Source organism: Balaenoptera borealis (genome assembly GCF_965194805.1).
Source record: "Balaenoptera borealis genome assembly, chromosome: 3".
Lineage (NCBI taxonomy): Eukaryota > Metazoa > Chordata > Mammalia > Artiodactyla > Balaenopteridae > Balaenoptera > Balaenoptera borealis.
In genome coordinates this window covers 82,879,678-82,900,921 of record NC_138866.1, presented here as the reverse complement: position 1 = coordinate 82,900,921, position 21,244 = coordinate 82,879,678, and the positions used below count along the sequence as shown (strand labels likewise).

Below are 21,244 nucleotides of genomic sequence, written 5' to 3'. Positions count from 1 at the left end.
TCAAGGGTAGGTGTGGAGCACTGTGTGTGGAGTCTCCTCCCAAGTTCCAGGTATGCAGTGAGGCAGAGCCCACAGGGCTCTGGTTTTCCCATTCTCTTTGGTGATCTCTATCCAACTCCAAGATTTCACCTCCAATGGGATGAGTGCCAGGGAGCAGCCTCACGTGTGTGTCACTTGTGTCTTCTGCAAACTCATCCCCTCTGATGTTCTTCTAGGTCCTTCCCATTGTCTGGCATGGGCTTTCTTCCCTAGGTGGCAGGAAGCAACTTAAATCAATCCTGCAATCTTCCTCTTTTAAGACTCTTGTTAAAAATTGTGCTCAAAAACTTTTGAAAATTGTAAAGCACTATAAAATTGAAAGAGTCTTTCATTCAATAAAAAAAAGTTAATAAAAAAATTGTGCTCAGTCTTTCAAGGTCTGGCCCTTGATCTCTCAAGGGAGATTTTTTTCCCCCAGATGAATGTTTGTAGTGAGGAAATTTGAAAATTTTCCTATTAACTTCTAATTTTGATATAATTTCAGACTTAAAGTCTGAAAAGTGTGAAGAATTCTCAAATACCCTTTACTCAGATTCTCCAAGTGTTAACATTTACCACATCCTCTGTCTTCCTGTCCACAAGAGGACACACACATGCACACAAATCAGGAAATTAGTATTGATACAATACTATTATCCAATTGACAGGCTTTCTTCATGTTTTGCCAGTTGTCACACTAAAATCCTTTCTAGCAAAAGAAAATTCAAGATAATGCATTGCATTTAATTGTCATGTCTCTTTAGTCATTCTTTGTGTTTTATGACATTAGCATTTTGGAAGATTATAGGCCTGTTATTTTGTAGACTGTTGCCCAGTTTGGGTTTGTTTATGTTTCCATATATTGGGTTCAAGTTATGCATTTTTGGCAGAAATCCCACAGAAGTGGTACTGTGTTTTTCTCAATGAATCATATCAGGAAGCACATGATGTTGATTGTTCCATCACTGGTGATGTTAACTTTGATCATTTGGTTAAGGTGGTGTCTGCCAGGTTTCTGCACTGTAAAGTTACCATTTTTCTCTTTGTACTGAATAAGTTATCTCATGGAAGGATACTCTGAGGCTATTATCCTGTTATTCTTCAAACTTTCACCCATGAGTTTTATTATCCATTGATGATTCCTACCTGAATCAATTATTATTATGATGGTTACCAAATGGTTATTTTCTAATTTCATCATTTCTTCTACATTAATTAGAATTTTTTTTTTACTATAAGGAAGAGCTTTCTAATGGAGGACTTTTGGAATTTAGAAAATGCTTTTTCTCTCTCAAGGAGTTGAGCTCCTGCAGTTGAATGTCTGCCTTTTACAACTGTTGTCTTTTAAACTCAAGACTGAGCTATGAGGCCTTTGTTCTAGGCTGTACCCGTCTTCTTTCTGAGGCAATGACTACCCTGCGACTATGGGTGAAGAGCCACAGGGTCACACGAATGATTTCAGCCTAGGAAAAACCCCTGGGTTTAAAAGCTTCAGTATCACCTTGCTATAATAGTTTTTAGTATTGCAAGTTTTCATATTTTTGTGTCTTTATAGGTACTTTAGTATAAAATTGAGTGAACCTGCTGTTAAAGAGGAATTATGTGATCAAAAATAAATATATTACCACTTTGGGTATGTGATGCAACTTAAACCAGTAACAGAATGTTGCCAAATTGCTGACTTGAAGAGCCTGCTTTAATAAATATTTTAAGACCTCTAATAGTAGTGGTTGCAAAACAATTAAAGTTTGAAAAGAACTTTAAACCTTTTTGCTTTTTGAGTAGCTTACCCCTGTCCCTGCAAGGCTTATACCGCTAATTTGCTAGAGTAACTCATCAAAGATTGTACAAGGATTATGGTTGTAATGTCAATCCTGGTGATGCTAGATTATTATGAATTCCAAATTAGGGAATTGGATTGATGAATTTGTTTTTACTGTCAGAAGTTGTATGTTATGAATTTGGTGGTGTTTGTGTGTTAGGGTGAATGTATCTTGCCTGTATTGTCTCCGAGTAGATGCTTGAATCAGGTTTGTTTCAGAGGTAGGTGATGAATCCTGTAATGTCTTCAAGACTTGTCATGTTTTCTTAAGCAAAAGCATTTCCGTGCCATAACCTGGCAGATTCTCTCATATTAAGGCAAAGTGATATTTATTTATGTTAGCAGTTTCTTGTAAATATACAGTGTCTAAAGTAGCTAGTAGAACATAAAACAAATTACATTAAACAAAAAGAGTTAAAAAACACAGTTTCCTAATTTCTTTATGGGTATTATCCTAAGAGAATAAATAGAAGAAAAGAAAGCTAACTGCTAAGTGTCTCCCCAGTTTTCTCTCTCAAACACATTCTGTTATTTTAATGACTGACCATATATCTGAAATCTTCACCTTGGGGATCTAAAATAAAAAATAAAAACACAAAGTTATGCAGTGTGCACATTCTCCGTATTAAGAATGTTAGACTTTGGGTACATTATCTCCAGATAATTAATGTGATATTTTAGTGCGCCCTTGTACATCCTCTTTGCACAGAAATTCTGTTGAGTATCTTGATTGCTCTGTTTTGAGTGGCTCATGTGTACAAAGATGATTATCATTTCTACCTGAAAGTGACATTGTCTTAAGAAACATGTGTGGAGGGAATTGAGGAATATTGCAGAGAACATTAGATCTTATCTTTTTTAAAACAACTGTTCACATAAACAATTCCTTATTTATTTTGTGTGTATTGAACATGTTATTTTTAAATCAATAGATCCTTCTTGTTACGGGCACAAAGATACCTTCTTCTCTGTGTTTCACACTCAAGTCCCTCCAGAAGACTATGAAAACTGTATACAGAATGTCAATAAAGGTATGTGATTTTACATACTGTCCCAAGAAGATACTAGCAGTATGTAGAAATATTCACAGATGAAATGATTTGATGTGATTTAATTCAGTGGTGAGTCGAAGTAGGTGAGGTTCTAGATGAAACAAGATTGGTCGTTATTGAAGTTAGTTGTTGAGGGTTCATTATACCAGTCTTTCTACTTTTGGATTGAAATTTTGTATAATAAAGAGCTAAAGAAGATCTGGCTGCAAGTAATGGAAACCTAGCTTTAAGTGAAAAAGAAAATTTATGGAAAGAATCCTGCTGGTAGACAGCTTCTTTGATTCCCAAGAGCATATCCTGTGGCTAGTCATTGAGAGGGCAATTCAATTCCAAAATCCTAGAGAAGAGACCAACTGATCTATCTTGGGTTAGGTGCCCACCCTTGGTTCAACCAACTCATCCAACCCAGCAAGGGTTGGGGTCACTATAGGAACATGGCAGCTGCTACCCTGGATCACTACCAGGATGGAGAGGAGAAGAGGACATTTCTAGGGAGATAATTCCTACCAGACAATCTAAGGTTTTCTCCTGTAATTTATTAAAAGTATATTTTAAAGAAACTATTATAAATGTAGACAGAGACGCATTTAATTTGATTTATTTTAATGTTGTATTGTTTAAGAGAATATGAAACTTCAGCTGAATGAATAGACTTCATATTTCAACTTAAAAGACTATAAACAATTTGGATTATGGGAAAAAGTTATATATTTTATATCTAAGAAGGCCACTCACCAAAAAAGTAACTCATACTTTAACTATTGATAGTTCATTAAAAAAAAATCATGTTATTGATTAAAGAATAAAACCCCAATTATAAAGGATAGAAAAGTAAAACTTTTCTTTTGTCTGAAAAGAAATTAAATCCAGAGATCTCACCCTTTTCCTTGTTCTTTCCAGCTAGTGTTATCAAAATTTATTCTTTAATTATTAACTTTGTACTGAATCTTTGATAATAAGCTGTAAATACACCAATTGACTAGCTCCCTTAATCCTGTTTATTGAGGTAACCTCTCTTACAAAACAAAGGTAACTTTTAAGTAAGCCTTGTCCGCATTGAGCTACTGGCTAGTGTTTTTTTTCTGTTGGACTTTAATATGGCAATTTATCCTATTTTATAAGGTGGACTCCATTTGTCATTTAAGCAGACTCTTCTTTATGTGTATTTTTAGAGCTTTAATGAAGGATTCACATAATTTTTAAAAAAATGCTTTACATGTGACTACAATGAAAACAAGATATTTTATAAAGGGGATAAGAGTCCACAAGTATTTTTCTTCCTCTTGTCTTGAGTACTCAGGGTCTGAACAACTCAGAGGCTGACTCAAATCTCTTTTCAAAGGTTGAGAAAAACTGATAAACTGAAATGGGTTTTAGGGGTTTGTGCAGATAGGATGTGGAACATCCAGGACACTTATGCCCAGACTTTGCTTAAAAGACAGGTTTGAACAAAAAGTTTATTGTTCTGAGAGGGTGATGGCAAATTAATAGAGTAACGGGTAATGACTCTAATCTTTAGGGAAAGTTTTATTTCATATAAAGACTAAAATAAAATATATTTTAAAATTCCCATGACATCAGAGATTTCTCCTTTACATATATCACTTGAAGTTCTTTTCGTGTTTCCCATGATTCCAAAGGAATCAGCATAAGAAGTTTGATACAGGATAATGAATAACAAAAGAAGTTTTATGAGAACTTCATGGCAAATTATGGGAGCACATTTATCTTTTTAAGAATAAATCTCTGGGGAATTCCCTGGTGGTCCAGTGGTTAGGGCTCTGCGCTTCCACTCCAGGGAGCACGGGTTCGATCCCTGGTCGGGGAACTAAGATCCTGCAAGGCATGTGGCGCAGCCAAAAAAAGAAAAAAAAAAGAAAAAAATCTCTGTATGTGTTAAGTTTCTGGATCTGGAATTTAGAAGTACTTCTCTGTGTGTTTTATTTCTTGTATATTCTAATATATGCTTAAGGTAAAATTTTAGCATAATGGACAATTATAATTCTGAAAAAATTTTGAACTTTCTTAATATTAGATTTTACGTATGGTGTGGAAAGAAATGAGTCATTGATCAAAGCAGAAAAGAAACCTTTCTCAAATACAGAAAAGATTGAGCTCAGGGGTAAACACAGCCAGGATTTTATTAAGCGAAACATTGAGGTATGTACTTAGAAATTTAGAAGCCAGAATGTGGGATGAAATGAGCTGCAAGCATGGAAATAGTTGTGTTCATTGTCTTTAAATATTTTTTTTGACCATGATGCACGTGTATGTAATTGAAACACTATATATAACTGATAGAAAAGTTTTATGAGCCAGTACTTAACTTCACTATTTTCTACTCCATCCTATCCTATTCTATCCCATCCTACCCCTTTTAAAATTGCTAGCTGCAACTTATTACATTTGTTTCATTATGCAGAAATGAATCTGGTTCCTGCAGTTTGAAAAACACTTATTTAGAAAATAGTTTTGGACAGTGTTTCCCAGATTTAAATTGCATATTTAAAATCAATTTAAAATTGTTTTATTAAAGTAATGAGACTGATTTTATAACTGGTGCATTTAGAAATTTGAATGGAAAATTCTCCTGGCAGAGTTGGAGAGGCCAACTGGTTGTCTGCCCACTGTCCCTGCCCCTTCCGCCCAACTCCAGCTGAGCTTCCTGGCAGCCCCTCACTTGTCTCTTGCTCTGATTAGCTCCCTGATTTAGGGGCTCAACCTTGGTCTTACAGGCCCTGCGGTCTCACTTGGTTTGTCCTTAAGGCAGACTTCGACTAACTAAGGGCACAGGAACTCCTGTATTAGACCAGAATGCGAATTAATTTATAGCAAGAAATGTAAGTATGGTGGACAGAAGGCTCATGGCAAACCACTAAGGCAGTTAAGTCACTAGAAAGCTACACTGGTGAATATGAAGTATTAAGAGGAGAGAGTTAAGTAATTCTTCATAGTTCAAGCCTGATGCTTTTTCCACAATTAGCACGTCTTTTCTAGGCAGACTGGATTCATGGGTCAGCCTGCTGCTGTCAGGACTGACCTCTGGGACTTTCGATTTTTCTGTGCTCCATTTTCGTATGATCTGAAGGAGACCTTCTCCAGCTTGCTCTGTCTCTTTGCGCTGGCTCATTGTATGTTGATTTAGTGTTTAATTTTCCAAGAGCAGTAAGGTTTTCCTCATATCCAAGTTCTTGCTGACACAGACAGCAGCTCCACCATATATTTCCCTTTTTCCCTTTTAACAATAGTAACTGAATCTTATTTAAACTCCTGATATGATATTCTTGAAATTTAAAAGCAGTTTCATTTAGTGAATATATGCCACAAAGGAAGTGGTAAGATTCCTTCCAAACGTCTCAGCAAATATGTTTTTGCATTGATACATATTATATAAAGAGAGGTTTGCAAACTGCCCATGTTTTATTTTTTAAATAAAATGTTTGTTGAAATGGTTGAATATCTTTGCTTGGAGAATGGACCTCTATCAAAAATTTGGCATAAAGTAAAATTACCCAGCAAATGAAAATGCCTAATCTCACAAATTTTACCTTAGTGTTTCTGTATTGTAGAAGTCTCAGGTCCCATTTTTATTTTTCCTGAACTATGAATTGCTTTGAGTATTTAATATTTTCCATTCATACATTCTGTAGTTGGCCAAGAATTCAGGACAACCAGTGGTTATGATTGACAGAGAGAAGAAAAGGCTGGTTGAACTTTTGAAGGACTTGGATAACAGTGATTCAGGGCTGTCCAGTTCTGAGGTAAGTAAACTCCGATATTCCACAAGCTCTACACTTCTTTTTTTTTTTTAAAGATTTATTGATCGATTGATTGATTGATTACTATGTTGGGTCTTCGTTTCTGTGCCAGGGCTCTCTCCAGTTGTGGCAAGCGGGGGCCACTCTTCATCGCGGTGCGCGGGCCTCTCACTATCGCAGCCTCTCTTGTTGCGGAGCACAGGCTCCAGACGCGCAGGCTCAGCAGTTGTGGCTCACGGGCCTAGTCGCTCCGCGGCATGTGGGATCTTCCCAGACCAGGGCTCGAACCCGCGTCCCCTGCACTGGCAGGCAGATTCTCAACCACTGCGCCACCAGGGAAGCCCTCTACACTTCTTAATTTTTATTTCTTTAATTATGTTATTGACCCATTAGCCTAAATTTATAGTAATTTTTCAAATTATGGAGCAATATTTCTGACTTTAAAAAATCCCGTTTTACAAATTTATTTTTATCTAAATTTTCCAATTTATTCTTGCCGATTCATTATTGACTCTCCTGTGTCATAAGAGTGACTACAATTGGCTTTCACAATAATAACCGCTGCCTGTGATGTGATGGGCTTGGTCATTGATGACATAGAATTGTGTTTCTCTGGATCCTTTTATTTTGGACATTTCTTATTATCCCTAAACTGGTTGCATGATATTTTAGGGTAGTCTTCAGTAATCCTGAAGAGCACCATCCTGCTCCTGCCCAGGTAACGCTGGGCATCTAGTTCCCTGAAGAGTGTGGGGCGAGCACAGACTGAGTCTAAGGAGGGGAAAAGCATGAATCCAGGGTGCGATTGCGGGTATTTATAGGGCCCAGACAGGTCACATAAGGAGTGCAGTGGCTCAGTGTTTGTGCTTGTTTGCATACTAAACTTATAGCTATACTCTTTTTACTTATTTATTTATTTAAGTTATTTCTGAGATATACATTTTAAAGTAATAACTAGAATTATGACTTATAACATTATATCAGAACATATAAGATTTTTAGAAATTTCATGTAATGTCTGAAACATTTATATTAACATATTTCCATACAAATAACCCCAAAAAAGTTTAGTATTAGTTGTTTTTTTTTTTGTTTGTTTGTTTTTTATACTGCAGGTTCTTATTAGTCATCAATTTTATACACATCAGTGTATACATGTCAATCCCAATCGCCCAATTCAGCACACCACCATCCCCACCCCACCGCGGTTTTCCCCCCTTGGTGTCCATATGTTTGTTCTCTACATCTGTGTCTCAACTTCTGTCCTGCAAACCGGTTCATCTGTACCATTTTTCTAGGTTCCACATACGTGCGTTAATATACGATATTTGTTTTTCTCTTTCTGACTTACTTCACTCTGTATGACAGTCTCTAGGTCCATCCACGTCTCAACAAATGACTCAATTTCATTCCTTTTTATGGCTGAGTAATATTCCATCGTATATATGTACCACAACCTCTTTATCCATTCGTCTGTCGATGGGCATTTAGGTTGCTTCCATGACATGGCTACTGTAATATTCTTACTTCTACAAAGAAATACATTCTCCTGTGTGCCTTGAAGCTCTAGCCTTGTCGTCTAGTTTTTATTCCCCTATGTTTAATAGAGATGATGTGGTAAATGCTGCTGACACCCTGCCCAGATACCTTTTACCTGGCACATGTGTGCATCCATCCCCCTGCCCTGTGCCAAGGGTGCACAGCTGCCTCCTTCCCTGGAGAATTGCCCTGGGCTCGATGGGAGCTGACCAGCCCAGGACAGCAGCCCCTGCCTCCCCTCATGTCCCCTCACCTTGAGATGGGATTAGCTGTGCCGTGCAGTTTGTCCTCCACCTATTCCCCAGGGATCACCCAGTCTTCAGCTGAGACCACATCCTCGCCTAGCTTTGTTCCCTTGTCCTAGCCTGCTCCCCTCACACCCCTAATCCTGAAAGCATCCCCCCACTAAGTCACTTAAACAAGAATCTCTGCCTCACGTTCCAGATCTAGGGAACCCAGCCTAAGACATGTAGGTTCAGAGGGTAGTTTTTGCTCTGGGTAAAAAGCAGAGCATGTGCAGCAATATCTGTAGCCAGTGGGGTAGAGCATGCCGGTCCGTGGCTGCTGCTGCATGGAAATCCCGCCCAGGGCTGCCTGGATCCTCCAGTTTGTCAAGAGAAGCTAGAAATTCAGATTAAAAGAGAAAAAATAACAGTTCTCCATCATTCCCACTCCAGGAAAGGCCAGTGTTGTACTGGTATATGTTCCTCCAGGTTATGTATTCACAGCTGACACTGTGGTCTGTAGAAATGGAGTCTCCAGACACTGCAGGTGGTAGCAGAGCGTGGTTGTGTGTGCTGGCTTTGGCAGTCTGTTGTCACCCAGGCTAGAACGCAGGATCCATCATTTCTCAGTTCTGTCACCTTGGGAAGTTATTTCTCTTCACCTCAGTTTCCCCCTAGTTCTGGAGAGAAATCTAAAGTGGTCTCACTGGCCTAGGATCAGTGTTGGCAGGGGGCTGCATTCCTCTCTGGAGGTTCTTCAATAATTAATTAGTCTCTAAAATCTTATATCTTGGGCTCCCCTGGTGGCGCAGTGGTTGAGAGTCTGCCTGCCGATGCAGGGGACACGGGTTCGAGCCCCAGTCTGGGAAGATCCCACATGCCGCGGAGCAACTAGGCCCGTGAGCCACGGCTGCTGAGCCTGCGCGTCTGGAGCCTGTGCTCCGCAACAAGAGAGGCCGCGACAGTGAGAGGCCCGCGCACCGCGATGAAGAGTGGCCCCCGCTTGCCGCAACTAGAGAAAGCCCTCACACAGAAACGAAGACCCAACACAGCCATAAATAAATAAATAAATAAATAAAATTTAAAATCTTATATCTTAACAGGACAGGATCTTTGGTATGCTTTTATTTCCCTCTTCTCCCATTTCCTCTCCTCCAGAATGTATTGAAATCACCTAGAATTTTAGTTCCAGGATGTTAGAAGTTTTCCCCTTTATTTATTTAATAAATTTATTTATTTGTTTGTTTGTTTGTTTATTTATTTATTTATTTATGGCTGTGTTGGGTCTTTGTTGCTGCGTGTGGGCTTTCTCTAGCTGTGGTGAGCGGGCGCTACTCTTTGTTGCGGTGCATGGGCTTCTCATTGCGGTGGCTTCTCTTGTTGTGGAGCACGGGCTCTAGGCGCACGGGTTTCAGTAGTTGTGGCACGTGGGCTCAGTAGTTGTGGCTTGTGGGCTCTAGAGAGCAGGCTCAGCAGCTGTGGTGCACGGGCGTAGTTGCTCCACAGCATGTGGGATCTTCCTGGACCAGGGCTCGAACCTGTGTCCCTTGCATTGGCAGGCAGATTCCTAACCACTGCACCACCAGGGAAGCCCAGAAGTTTTTCCTTTTAAAAACAGTATGCTTCTTATATTTTAGGAATCTTTCTGAATAGTAGCCAAATTTTTAAATCACGTCATTACCTGTGTATTTAAGCTCAACTAATTGTTTATTTGTACAAATCATTTTTCCCGAGTTATTCTTCTGGAATTAAAAAAAAATTTCCCTGAAATAATGATGGTGTGTAGATAATTTTTTGAGTGTTTGCCTATTCAAAAATTTATTTTTCCCTCATTTGAATGATAGCTTCAAATGGTGGTAGCTAAATCCTAGATGCAAAATCCTTTCTTTCTGGAAGCATATAGGATTTTCTCTTTATTTTTTAGTTCACAAATTTTATCAGAACGTATTCTATGTGTGTCTTTAAAAACATTTTTGTTCCTGCATGGTACCTTGTAGGTAGGCCCTTTTTATCTGAAGGTTCAAGTCTTTCTTCTGTGCAGAAGATTATCTTATTTCTTCCCTTCTATCATCTCTTTTTCTTTCCTTTTGGGCTTCCTATAAAGTGGGATATCAGTTGGGAATGGGATTGACTTCAGGTAACAGAAAACTTTATAAACAGTGACTTCAGCAAGAAGTTTATTTTTTTCAGTAACAAGAAATCCAGGTATAAGTAGCTAATGTCTTTTGATCTTCTTGACCTATGTTTGTAGTGTGGTTTTGTTTTTAGGTGTGCAAGATTGCTGCTATATCTGTATGTAATGTGTTAATTTTCCAGGCAGAAAGAAAGGGGGAAGGGGAAGGAGAAAAGAGACTCCTCTGAAGTTTTGCCTTTTCCTTTGGGAAGATGTGGTGTCCCCACGACTTCCACCTGCATCTCACTGGCCAAGCTGTCACGTAGTCATTTGTTTCATACAGCTCTGCAAGCGAGACTGGGGATTCAAGTGTTTCATTTTCTCTTTTTTTGTAGTAGAGGAAGGCAAGAAAGGAGGAGATTGGAAAAGGACTAGGTCAGTCAGTGTACCAGCCCATAGGTGGGTATAGAATCTCCTGGATCTCTCCTCCAGGTCTTAAAATGTTTTTCTCATAATCTTTATCTTTTTTGTCATTTTGCTCATATAAGTTCATTTTACGGTTTTCCTAGTTGGGTTTCAAACATCTCTATTCTGCTACTTAGCTAGGCAGCCCTCTTTTGAGGTTGTTGTTGTTATTTTTACAGTTACTATTGTTTTTAAACTAATATTTGCTGAGAGTTTTTTCTGTAAGCTCTGAGGAGAAAGTGTCCTTTCTTATTACCTGATGTGGGAGATTTTATACAGAGATTCTATGAAGCCATATAGGTGGTGGCACATGTTGGAATAGAGATTTAGTGGAGGAAGATGTGAATGTGGCAGGAAGCATTCAGGAACACTTTGAGGAAGGGACCGATCTACTGTTTTTCTCAAACTGTACGAAACTTCTTGCCACGCTTCACATTTGCTGTAGTCTTTCAAGCGTCTGTGTGCCCATTTCTTTATGGAGTGCTCCACCACTTCGTCTCTGACAGATCCAACATAAAGAGGATGACTAACATGATAATTTTGTTTGAATTCCACAGAACTCATGCCCGCTGGTTGTTCCTTACAGTGGTATGTTTGACTGTATGGATATAATATTCTCTTAAATTTCTCTAGGATAGGTAGAATTTTTTAAAGATTTCCTCCTAGGTAGGGAACTCATACTTGCAACTAATGGCTCTCCGCAATGCTGGAAGCCTCTACTGTCACCCTTCCCAACAAAATGGATTTTGCATCAGATCTTAAATTACTCACGTCTAAATCAGTATTGAATGGGTGAGTCTGATTGTGGACCCTCATTACCGGTGTGAACCCTAGCTGTAAAGCAGGGTGGTGCAGAGCATTTCCTGGGTTCTGTCTTAGGGAGACAAGACTCCTACACATTGCAAATCTAGCCAGAAACACACATACCATCTACTACATGTTACACATAATTTCCTTCTGTAACAGCATAAAGCATGAAACATTTAAATTTCTGTTGAATTTAATCTGCCATGTTCTTTTACCTCCAGTGTCATTAAAAAAGAATTCCATTCAAACAAGAATTTAAAATTTATTAACCAATATTTAGTCATTGATTCCATAGTTGTTTTTTTTTTTTTTGTCTGATTCTTTATTTCTCTTTTAGGTCATACAGTATTTATATCACTTTTATTTAGGGAAAATTAATCAGAGTTTCTTATTTGTGAGTAGTTAGGTATTTTTTTAAATAATTATATATAACTTTCATATGCCAACTTGCAAGTATATTTAAAATGTTTATTACTGTATCATATCCTTATATGGATATAGTATAGTCTCACTTTCTCCCTATTTTCAGACATTTGGGCTTTTTGCAGTTACTCTTTTTTGTAAGTAACATGGCAAAAAACATTTTAGTCAGGGTTCTAGGTTGCAAGAAACAGAGGCAGATTTTGGTTAAAAAAACAGAAAACGAATTTATTGGAAGACTTGAGTAGCTCACAGACACAGTGGGAAGTTCGGAGGACCAGGCTTGTAAACCAGGCAGATATCAAGGTAGGCAGAAAAATGGCCCTAGAAACTCCTGAGAATCAGTCTGGTTCGGGGCTGCACCGAGGCCACCAGACACCCCCGATAATGATCACTGCTGCCACCTTCACTGCTATCAACACTGGATCCTCACTGCTACTGCTGTCACCATTAATCACTTCCCCACTTTCCCTGCATCTTTGAATCTCTCTCTCTCTCTCTCTCTCTCTCTCTCTCCCCCTCTCTCCCTCAAGAGTCAAAGTCCAGGGTGTTCCCTTCTGATTGGCTGAATCTAGGTCATTTGCTTGTCTTCTTGATGCCAGTGGGTAGGGAGAAGGAGTGTCTGGTGGGTACCTGTTCCCTAGAGAGACTCATGCAGTATTTGGTTTCACTGAAGCAGAAAGGGAGATGGGATGTTGGGGCCAGGAAGAGACAGTGTAAGTCTTTCTGCATAAGTTTTTGCATGTACTTCTTCTGGTTACCACTTAGGGTTTGATCCCTGGTATTAGAGTCATGAAACCAAAGTGTGTGTTGCCCTCCATCTGCCCCTTTATTCTTAGTGTTCTTCATGATTCTTCTGTCCTTGTGCTACATGCTTCCCTTTGTGACCTCACCCATTCCCATGGTCTAAGGGTTTGAACCATTATAGAATTATGGGTGAGTCCAAAATACTTATTTCCAATCCAGGTCTCTATCTTGAACTTCAGACAAACATATTTAACTACCTAACATAATATGTGGATGTCCTAGGGACATCTGTGAATATCAGAAGGCCCCAAACAGAATTCATCATCATCATTTTCCTCCTCAAACCTAGCACGTCTCTGGTATTCCCTAGTTTGGTCCTTATGACCACCATCCCCCTAGCTGATAAAATCAGGAATTTGGTTTTTATCCTTGATCCTTACTCCTCCCTTCATTCTTCCATCAAATTGTCTCCAGATTCTGTAAACTCTGCTTCCTAAGTATCTCTGGAATTGGTCCTGTGTGCTTCATTCCCAGGAAACATTCCGAGTTCAGGCACTCATCACTTTTCTTGTAGGCTACGGCTTTTGCTTTTTAACTGGATTTTCTGCCTCCAGTCTCACCCTTACCTGCTCCAGTTTTTTTATTTATTTATTATTTTTTTTAAACATCTTTATTGAAGTATAATTGCCTTACAATGGTGTGTTAGCTTCTGCTTTATAACAAAGTGAATCAGTTATACATATACAATATGTTCCCATTTCTCTTCCCTCTTGCATCTCCCTCCCTCCCACCCTCCCCATCCCACCCCTCTAGGTGGTCACAAAGCACCGAGCTGATCTTCCTGTGCTATGCGGCTGCTTCCCACTAGCTATTTTACATTTGGTAGTGTATATATGTCCATGACACTCTCTTACCCTGTCACATCTCACCCCACCCCCTCCCCATATCCTCAAGTCCATTCTCTAGTAGGTCTGTGTCTTTATTCCCATCTTGCCACTAGGTTCTTCATGGCCTTTTTTTTTTTTCCCTTAGATTCCGTATATATGTGTTAGCATACTGTATTTGTTTTTCTCTTTCTCACTTACTTCACTCTGTATGACAGACTCTAACTCCATCCACCTCATTACGAATACCTCCATTTCATTTCTTTTTATGGCTGAGTAATATTCCATTGTATATATGTGCCACATCTTCTTTATCCATTCATCTGTCGATGGACATTTAGGTTGCTTCCATGTCCTGGCTATTGTAAATAGAGCTGCAATGAACATTGTGGTACATGACTCTTTTTGACCTATGGTTTTCTCAGGGTATATGCCCAGTAGTGGGATTGCTGGGTCGTATGGTAGTTCTATTTGTAGTTTTTTAAGGAACCTCCATACTGTTCTCCATAGTGGCTGTATCAATTTACATTCCCACCAACAGTGCAAGAGTGTTCCCTTTCCTCCACACCCTCTCCAGCATTTATTGTTTCTAGATTTTTTGATGATGGCCATTCTGACCGGTGTGAGATGATATCTCATTGTAGTTTTGATTTGCATTTCTCTAATGATTAATGATGTTGAGCATTCTTTCATGTGTCTGTAGGCCATCTGTATATCTTCTTTGGAGAAATGTCTATTTAGGTCTTCTGCCCATTTTTGGATTGGGTTGTTCGTTTTTTTTGTTATTGAGCTGCATGAGCTGCTTGTAAATCTTGGAGATTAATCCTTTGTCAGTTGCTTCATTTGCAAATATTTTCTCCCATTCTGAGGGTTGTCTTTTGGTCTTGTTTATGGTTTCCTTTGCTGCGCAAAAGCTTTTAAGTTTCATTAGGTCCCATTTGTTTATTTGTGTTCTTATTTCCATTTCTCTGGGAGCTGGGTCAAAAAGAATCTTGCTGTGATGTATGTCATAGAGTGTTCTGCCTATGTTTTCCTCTAAGAGTTTGATAGTGTCTGCCCTTACACTTAGGTCTTTAATCCATTTTGAGTTTATTTTTGTGTATGGTGTCAGGGAGTGTTCTAATTTCATACTTTTACATGTACCTCTCCAGTTTTCCCAGCACCACTTATTGAAGAGGCTGTCTTTTCTCCACTGTATATGCTTGCCTCCTTTATCAAAGATAAGGTGACCATATGTGTGTGGGTTTATCTCTGGGCTTTCTATCCTGTTCCATTGATCTATATTTCTGTTTTTGTGCCAGTACCAAACTGTCTTGATTACTGAAGCTTTGTAATATAGTCTGAAGTCAGGGAGCCTGATTTCCCCAGCTCCATTTTTCGTTCTCAAGATTGCTTTGGCTATTCGGGGTCTTTTGTGTTTCCATACAAATTGTGAAATTTTTTGTTCTAGTTCTGTGAAAAATGCCAGTGGTAGTTTGATAGGGATTGCATTGAATCTGTAGATTGCTTTGGGTAGTAGAGTCATTTTCACAATGTTGATTCTTCCAATCCAGGAACGTGGTATATCTCTCCATCTATTTGTATCATCTTTAATTTCTTTCATCAGTGTCTTATAATTTTCTGCATACAGGTCTTTTGTCTCCTTAGGTAGGTTTATTCCTAGATATTTTATTCTTTTTGTTGCAATGGTAAACGGGAGTGTTTTCTTAATTTCACTTTCAGATTTTTCGTCATTATTGTATAGAAATGCAAGAGATTTCTGTGCATTAATTTTGTATCCTGCTACTTTACCAAATTCATTGATTAGCTCTAGGAGTTTTCTGGTAGCATCTTTAGGATTCTCTATGTATAGTATCATGTCATCTGCACATAGTGACAGCTTTACTTCTTTTCCGATTTGGATTCCTTTTATTTCTTTGTCTTCTCTGATTGCTGTGGCTAACACTTCCAAAACTATGTTGAATAATAGTGGTGAGAGTGGGCAACCTTGTCTTGTTCCTGATCTTAGTGGAAGTGGTTTCAGTTTTTCACCATTGAGGACAATGTTGGCTGTGGGTTTGTCATATATGGCCTTTATTATGTTAAGGAAAGTTCCCTCTATGCCTACTTTCTGCAGGGCTTTTATCATAAATGGGTGTTGAATTTTGTCAAAAGCTTTCTCTGCATCTATTGAGATGATCATATGGTTTTTCTCCTTCAATTTGTTAATATGGTGTATCACATTGATTGATTTGCGTATATTGAAGAATCCTTGCATCCCTGGGATAAACCCCACTTGATCATGGTGTATGATCCTTTTAATGTGCTGTTGGATTCTGTTTGCGAGTATTTTGTTGAGGATTTTTGCATCTATGTTCATCAGTGATATTGGCCTGTAGTTTTCTTTCTTTGTGACATCTTTGTCTGGTTTTGGTATCAGGGTGATGGTGGCCTCGTAGAATGAGTTTGGGAGTGTTCCTCCCTCTGCAATATTTTGGAAGAGTTTGAGAAGGATAGGTGTTAGCTCTTCTCTAAATGTTTGATAGAATTCACCTGTGAAGCCATCTGGTCCTGGGCTTTTGTTTGTTGGAAGGTTTTTAATCACAGTTTCAATTTCAGTGCTTGTGATTGGTCTGTTCATATTTTCTATTTCTTCCTGGTTCAGTCTCGGCAGTTTGTGCATTTCTAAGAATCTGTCCATTTCTTCCAGGTTGTCCATTTTATTGGCATAGAGTTGCTTGTAGTAATCTCTCATTATCTTTTGTATTTCTGCAGTGTCAGTGGTTACTTCTCCTTTTTCATTTCTAATTCTATTGATGTGAGTCTTCTCCCTTTTTCTCTTGATGAGTCTGGCTAATGGTTTATCAATTTTGTTTATCTTCTCAAAGAACCAGCTTTTAGTTTCATTGATTTTTGCTATTGTTTCCTTCATTTCTTTTTCATTTATTTCTGACCTGATCTTTATAATTTCTTTCCTTCTGCTAGCTTTGGGGTTTTTTTGTTCTTCTTTCTCTAATTGCTTTAGGTGCAAGGTTAGGTTGTTTATTCGAGATGTTTCCTGTTTCTTGAGGTAGGCTTGCATTGCTATAAACTTCCCTCTTAGCACTGCTTTTGCTGCGTCCCATAGGTTTTGGGTCGTCGTATCTCCATTGTCATTTGTTTCTAGGTTTTTTTTGATTTCCCCTTTGATTTCTTCAGTGATCACTTCGTTATTAAGTAGTGTATTGTGTAGCCTCCATGTGTTTGTATTTTTTACAGATCTTTTCCTGTAATTGATATCTAGTCTCATAGCGTTGTGGTCGGAAAAGATACTTGATACTATTTCAATTTTCTTAAATTTACCAAGGCTTGATTTGTGACCCAAGATATGATCTATCCTGGAGAATGTTCCATGAGCACTTGAGAAAAATGTGTATTCTGTTGTTTTTGGGTGGAATGTCCTATAAATATCAATTAAGTCCATCTTGTTTAATGTATCATTTAAAGCTTGTGTTTCCTTATTTATTTTCATTTTGGATGATCTGTCCATTGGTGAGAGTGGGGTGTTAAAGTCCCCTACTATGATTGTGTTGCTGTCGATTTCCCCTTTTATGGCTGTTAGTATTTGCCTTATGTATTGAGGTGCTCCTATGTTGGGTGCATATATATCTATATTTGTTATACCTTCCTCTTGGATCGATCCCTTGATCATTATATAGTGTCCTTCTTTGTCTCTTGTAATAGTCTTTATTTTAAAGTCTATTTTGTCTGATATGAGAATTGCTACTCCAGCTTTCTTTTGATGTCCATTTGCATGGAATATCTTTTTCCATCCCCTCACTTTCAGTCTGTATGTGTCTCTAGGTCTGAAGTGGGTCTCTTGTAGACAGCATATATATGGGTCTTGTTTTTGTATCCATTCAGCCAGCCTGTGTCTTTTGGTGGGAGCATTTAATCCATTTACATTTAAGGTAATTATCGATATGTATGTTCCTATTCCCATTTTCTTAAATGTTTTGGGTTTGTTATTGTAGGTGTTTTCCTTCTCTTGTGTTTCTTGCCTAGAGAAGTTCCTTTAGCATTTGTTGTAAAGCTGGTTTGGTGGTGCTGAACTCTCTCAGCTTTTGCTTGTCTGTAAAGGTTTTAATTTCTCCATCACATATGAATGAGATCCTTGCTGGGTAGAGTAATCTTGGTTGTAGGCTCTTCTCCTTCATGACTTTAAGTATATCCTGCCACTCCCTTCTGGCTTGCAGAGTTTCTGCTGAAAGATCAGCTGTTAACCTTATGGGGATTCCCTTGTGTGTTATTTGTTTTTTTTCCCTTGCTGCCTTTAATATGTTTTCCTTATATTTAATTTTTGACAGTTTGATTAATATGTGTCTTGGTGTGTTTCTCCTTGGGTTTATCCTGTATGGGACTCTCTGTGCTTCCAGGACTTGATTAACTATTTCCTTTCCCATATTAGGGAAGTTTTCAACTATAATCTCTTCAAATATTTTCTCAGTCCCTTTCTTTTTCTCTTCTTCTTCTGGGACCCCTATAATTCGAATGTTGGTGCGTTTAATGTTGTCCCAGAGGTCTCTGAGACTGTCCTCAGTTCTTTTCATTCTTTTTTCTTTATCCTGCTCTGCAGTAGTTATTTCCACCATTTTATCTTCCAGATCACTTATCCTTTCTTCTGCCTCAGTTATTCTGCTATTGATCCCATCTAGAGTATTTTTAATTTCATTTATTGTGTTTTTCATCATTGCTTGGTTCCTCTTTAGTTCTTCTACGTCCTTGTTAAATGTTTCTTGCATTTTGTCTATTCTATTTCCAAGATTTTGGATCATCCTTACTATCATTATTCTGAATTCTTTTTCAGGTAGGCTACCTATTTCCTCTTCATTTGTTAAGTCTAGTGTATTTTGACCTTGCTCCTTCATCTGCTGTGTGTTTTTCTGTCGTCTCATTTTGCTTATCTTACTGTGTTTGGGGTCTCCTTATCGCAGGTTGCAGGTTCGTAGTTCCCGTTGTTTTTGGTATCTGTCCCCAGTGGCTAAGGTTGGTTCAGTGGGTTGTGTAGGCTTCCTGGTGGAGGGAACTAGTGCCTGAGCTCTGGTGGATGAGGCTGGATCTTGTCTTTCTGGTGGGCACGTCCACGTCTGGTGGTGTATTTTGGGGTGTCTGTGGCCTTATTATGGTTTTAGGCAGCCTCTCTGCTAATGGATGGGGCTGTGTTCCTGTCTTGCTAGTTGTTTGGCATAGGGTGTTCAGCACTGTAGCTTGCTGGTCATTGAGTGATGCTGGGTCTTGATGTTGAGATGGAGATCTCTGAGAGATTTTTGCTGTTTGGTATTACGTGGGGCTGGGAGGTCTCTTGTGGACCAGTGTCCTGAAGTTGGCTCTCCCACCTCCAAGGTACGGCCCTGATGCCTGGCTGAAGCACCAAGAGCCTTTCGTCCACACGGCTCAGAGTAAAAGGGAGAAAAAATAGAAAGAAAGAAAGAAAGAAAGAGGCTATAATATAGTGAAGTAAAATAAAGCTATTATAAAGCAAAGCTATACAGACAAAATCTCCCCCAGAAGCATATACATATACACTCACAAAAAAAGGAAAAGGGGAAAAATTAATATATCCTGCTCCCAAAGTCCACCTCCTGAATTTGGGATGATTCGTTGTCTATTCAGGTATTCAACAGATGCAGGCACATCAAGTTGTTTGTGGAGCTTTAATCCGCTGCTCCTGAGGCTGCTGGGAGAGATTTCCCCTCCTCGTCTCTGTTCGCACAGCTCCTGGGGATCAGCTTTGGATTTGGACCCGCCTCTGCGTGTAGGTCGCCTGAGGGCGTCTGTTCCCCGCCCAGACAGGACGGGGTTAAAGGAGCAGCTGCTTCGGGGGCTCTGGCTCACCCAGGCCACGGGGAGGGAGGGGTACAGAGGAGGCGGGGCGAGCCTGCGGCGTCAGAGGCCGGCTTGTCGTTGCACCAGCCTGAGGTGCGCAGTGCGTTCTCCCGGGGAAGTTGTCCCTGGATCACGGGATGCTGGCAGTGGCGGGCTGCACGGGCTCCCGGGAGGGGCGGTGTGGAGAGTGACCTGTGCTTGCACACAGGCTTTTTGGAGGCGGCAGCAGCAGCCCCAGCGTCTCACGCCCGTCTCTGGGGTCCGCGCTGATAGCCGCGGCTCGCGCCAGTCTCTGGAGTTCGTTTAGGCGGCGCTCTGAATCCCCTCTCCTTGCGCGCCGCGAAACAAAGAGGCAAGAAAAAGTCTCTTGCCTCTTCGGCAGCTGCAGACTTTTTCCCGGTCTCCCTCCCAGCCAGCTGTGGTGCGCTAACCCCTTCAGGCTGTGTTCATGCCGCCAACCCCAGTCCTCTCCCTGCGATCCGACCGAAGCCTGAGCCTCAGCTCCCCGCCCCGCCTGCCCCGGCGGCTGAGCAGACAAGCCTCTCGGGCTGGTGAGTGCTGGTCAGCGCCGAGCCTCCGTGCGGGAAGTGCGGGAATCTCTCCGCTTTGCCCTCCACACCCCTGTGGCTGCGCTCTCCTCCGTGGCTCCGAAGCTTCCCCCCTCTGCCACCCGCAGTCTCTGCCCGCGAAGGGGCTTCCTAGTGCGTGGAAATCTTTCCTCCTTCACAGCTCCCTCCCACTGGTGCAGGTGCCGTCCCTATTCTTTTGTCTCTGTTATTTCTTTTTTCTTTTGCCCTACCCAAGTACGGGGGGAGTTTCTTGCCTTTTGGGAGGTCTGACGTTTTCTGCCAGTGTTCAGTGGGTGTTCTGTAGGAGCAGTTCCACGTGTAGATGTATTTCTACTGTATCTGTGGGAAGGAAGGTGATCTCCGCGTCTTACTCTTCCGCCATCTTCTCTCCTCCCCCCCTGCTCCAGTTTTAAAGTGCACAGCCGATTGTGTTGTCTCTCTAAGATGCTACTAAGATTATTTCCTTTAGGAAGCATTCTCCAAACACGTTTTCTCCTTGCCCCTTCCTGTTAACAGAGGTTAGTTGACCCTCCCTGGTGCCCATGGAGCCCTGGGTTTACCAGCACTTTTCACACCTTGTTAAAATCTTTGCTGTCAAGAGACTGAGAACTCCTGAGGGCAGGAACGTGTGAGATTCATATTGAATCACCAGTGCCCAGTGTAACGCCTCCCCATAGCAGGCACTCAGTACGAGGTTTTTGAATGAATGTTATGAATGGCTTTTAACCTGTTAAGGAACTAATGTTAGTTCAATAACGAGTTAGATGACCAGTTTTTTTTTCAAATATTATTTATTCGGCTGCATCGGGTCTAAGTTGTGGCACGCGGGATCTTTAGTTGCGGCATGCGGGATCTAGTTCCCTGACCAGAGATCGAACCCGGGCCCCCTGCATTGGGAGTGTGGAGTCTTAGCCACGGGACCACCAGTGAAGTCCCTAGATGACCAGTTATGATCATGAAACCCAAACAACCGACTCTATGT

General features: G+C 40.2%; 1 protein-coding gene across 9 annotated transcripts in view; it reads left to right on the top strand.

Annotated features, from left to right (window-relative positions):
- The window catches only part of FSIP1 (fibrous sheath interacting protein 1), a 218,989-nt gene that overhangs the window by 44,466 nt on the left and 153,279 nt on the right, over positions 1 to 21,244 (top strand). For all 9 annotated transcript variants that reach the window (XR_014242519.1, XM_082384980.1, XM_082384979.1 and 6 more), the window contains 3 exons: positions 2,773 to 2,871; positions 4,928 to 5,052; positions 6,543 to 6,653. Coding sequence is in view for 8 of the 9 variants with exons in the window: in XM_082384980.1 (XP_082241106.1) it covers positions 2,773 to 2,871; positions 4,928 to 5,052; positions 6,543 to 6,653 (335 nt within the window). In the remaining variant the exon portion in view is untranslated. The remainder of the gene's footprint in view (positions 1 to 2,772; positions 2,872 to 4,927; positions 5,053 to 6,542; positions 6,654 to 21,244) is intronic.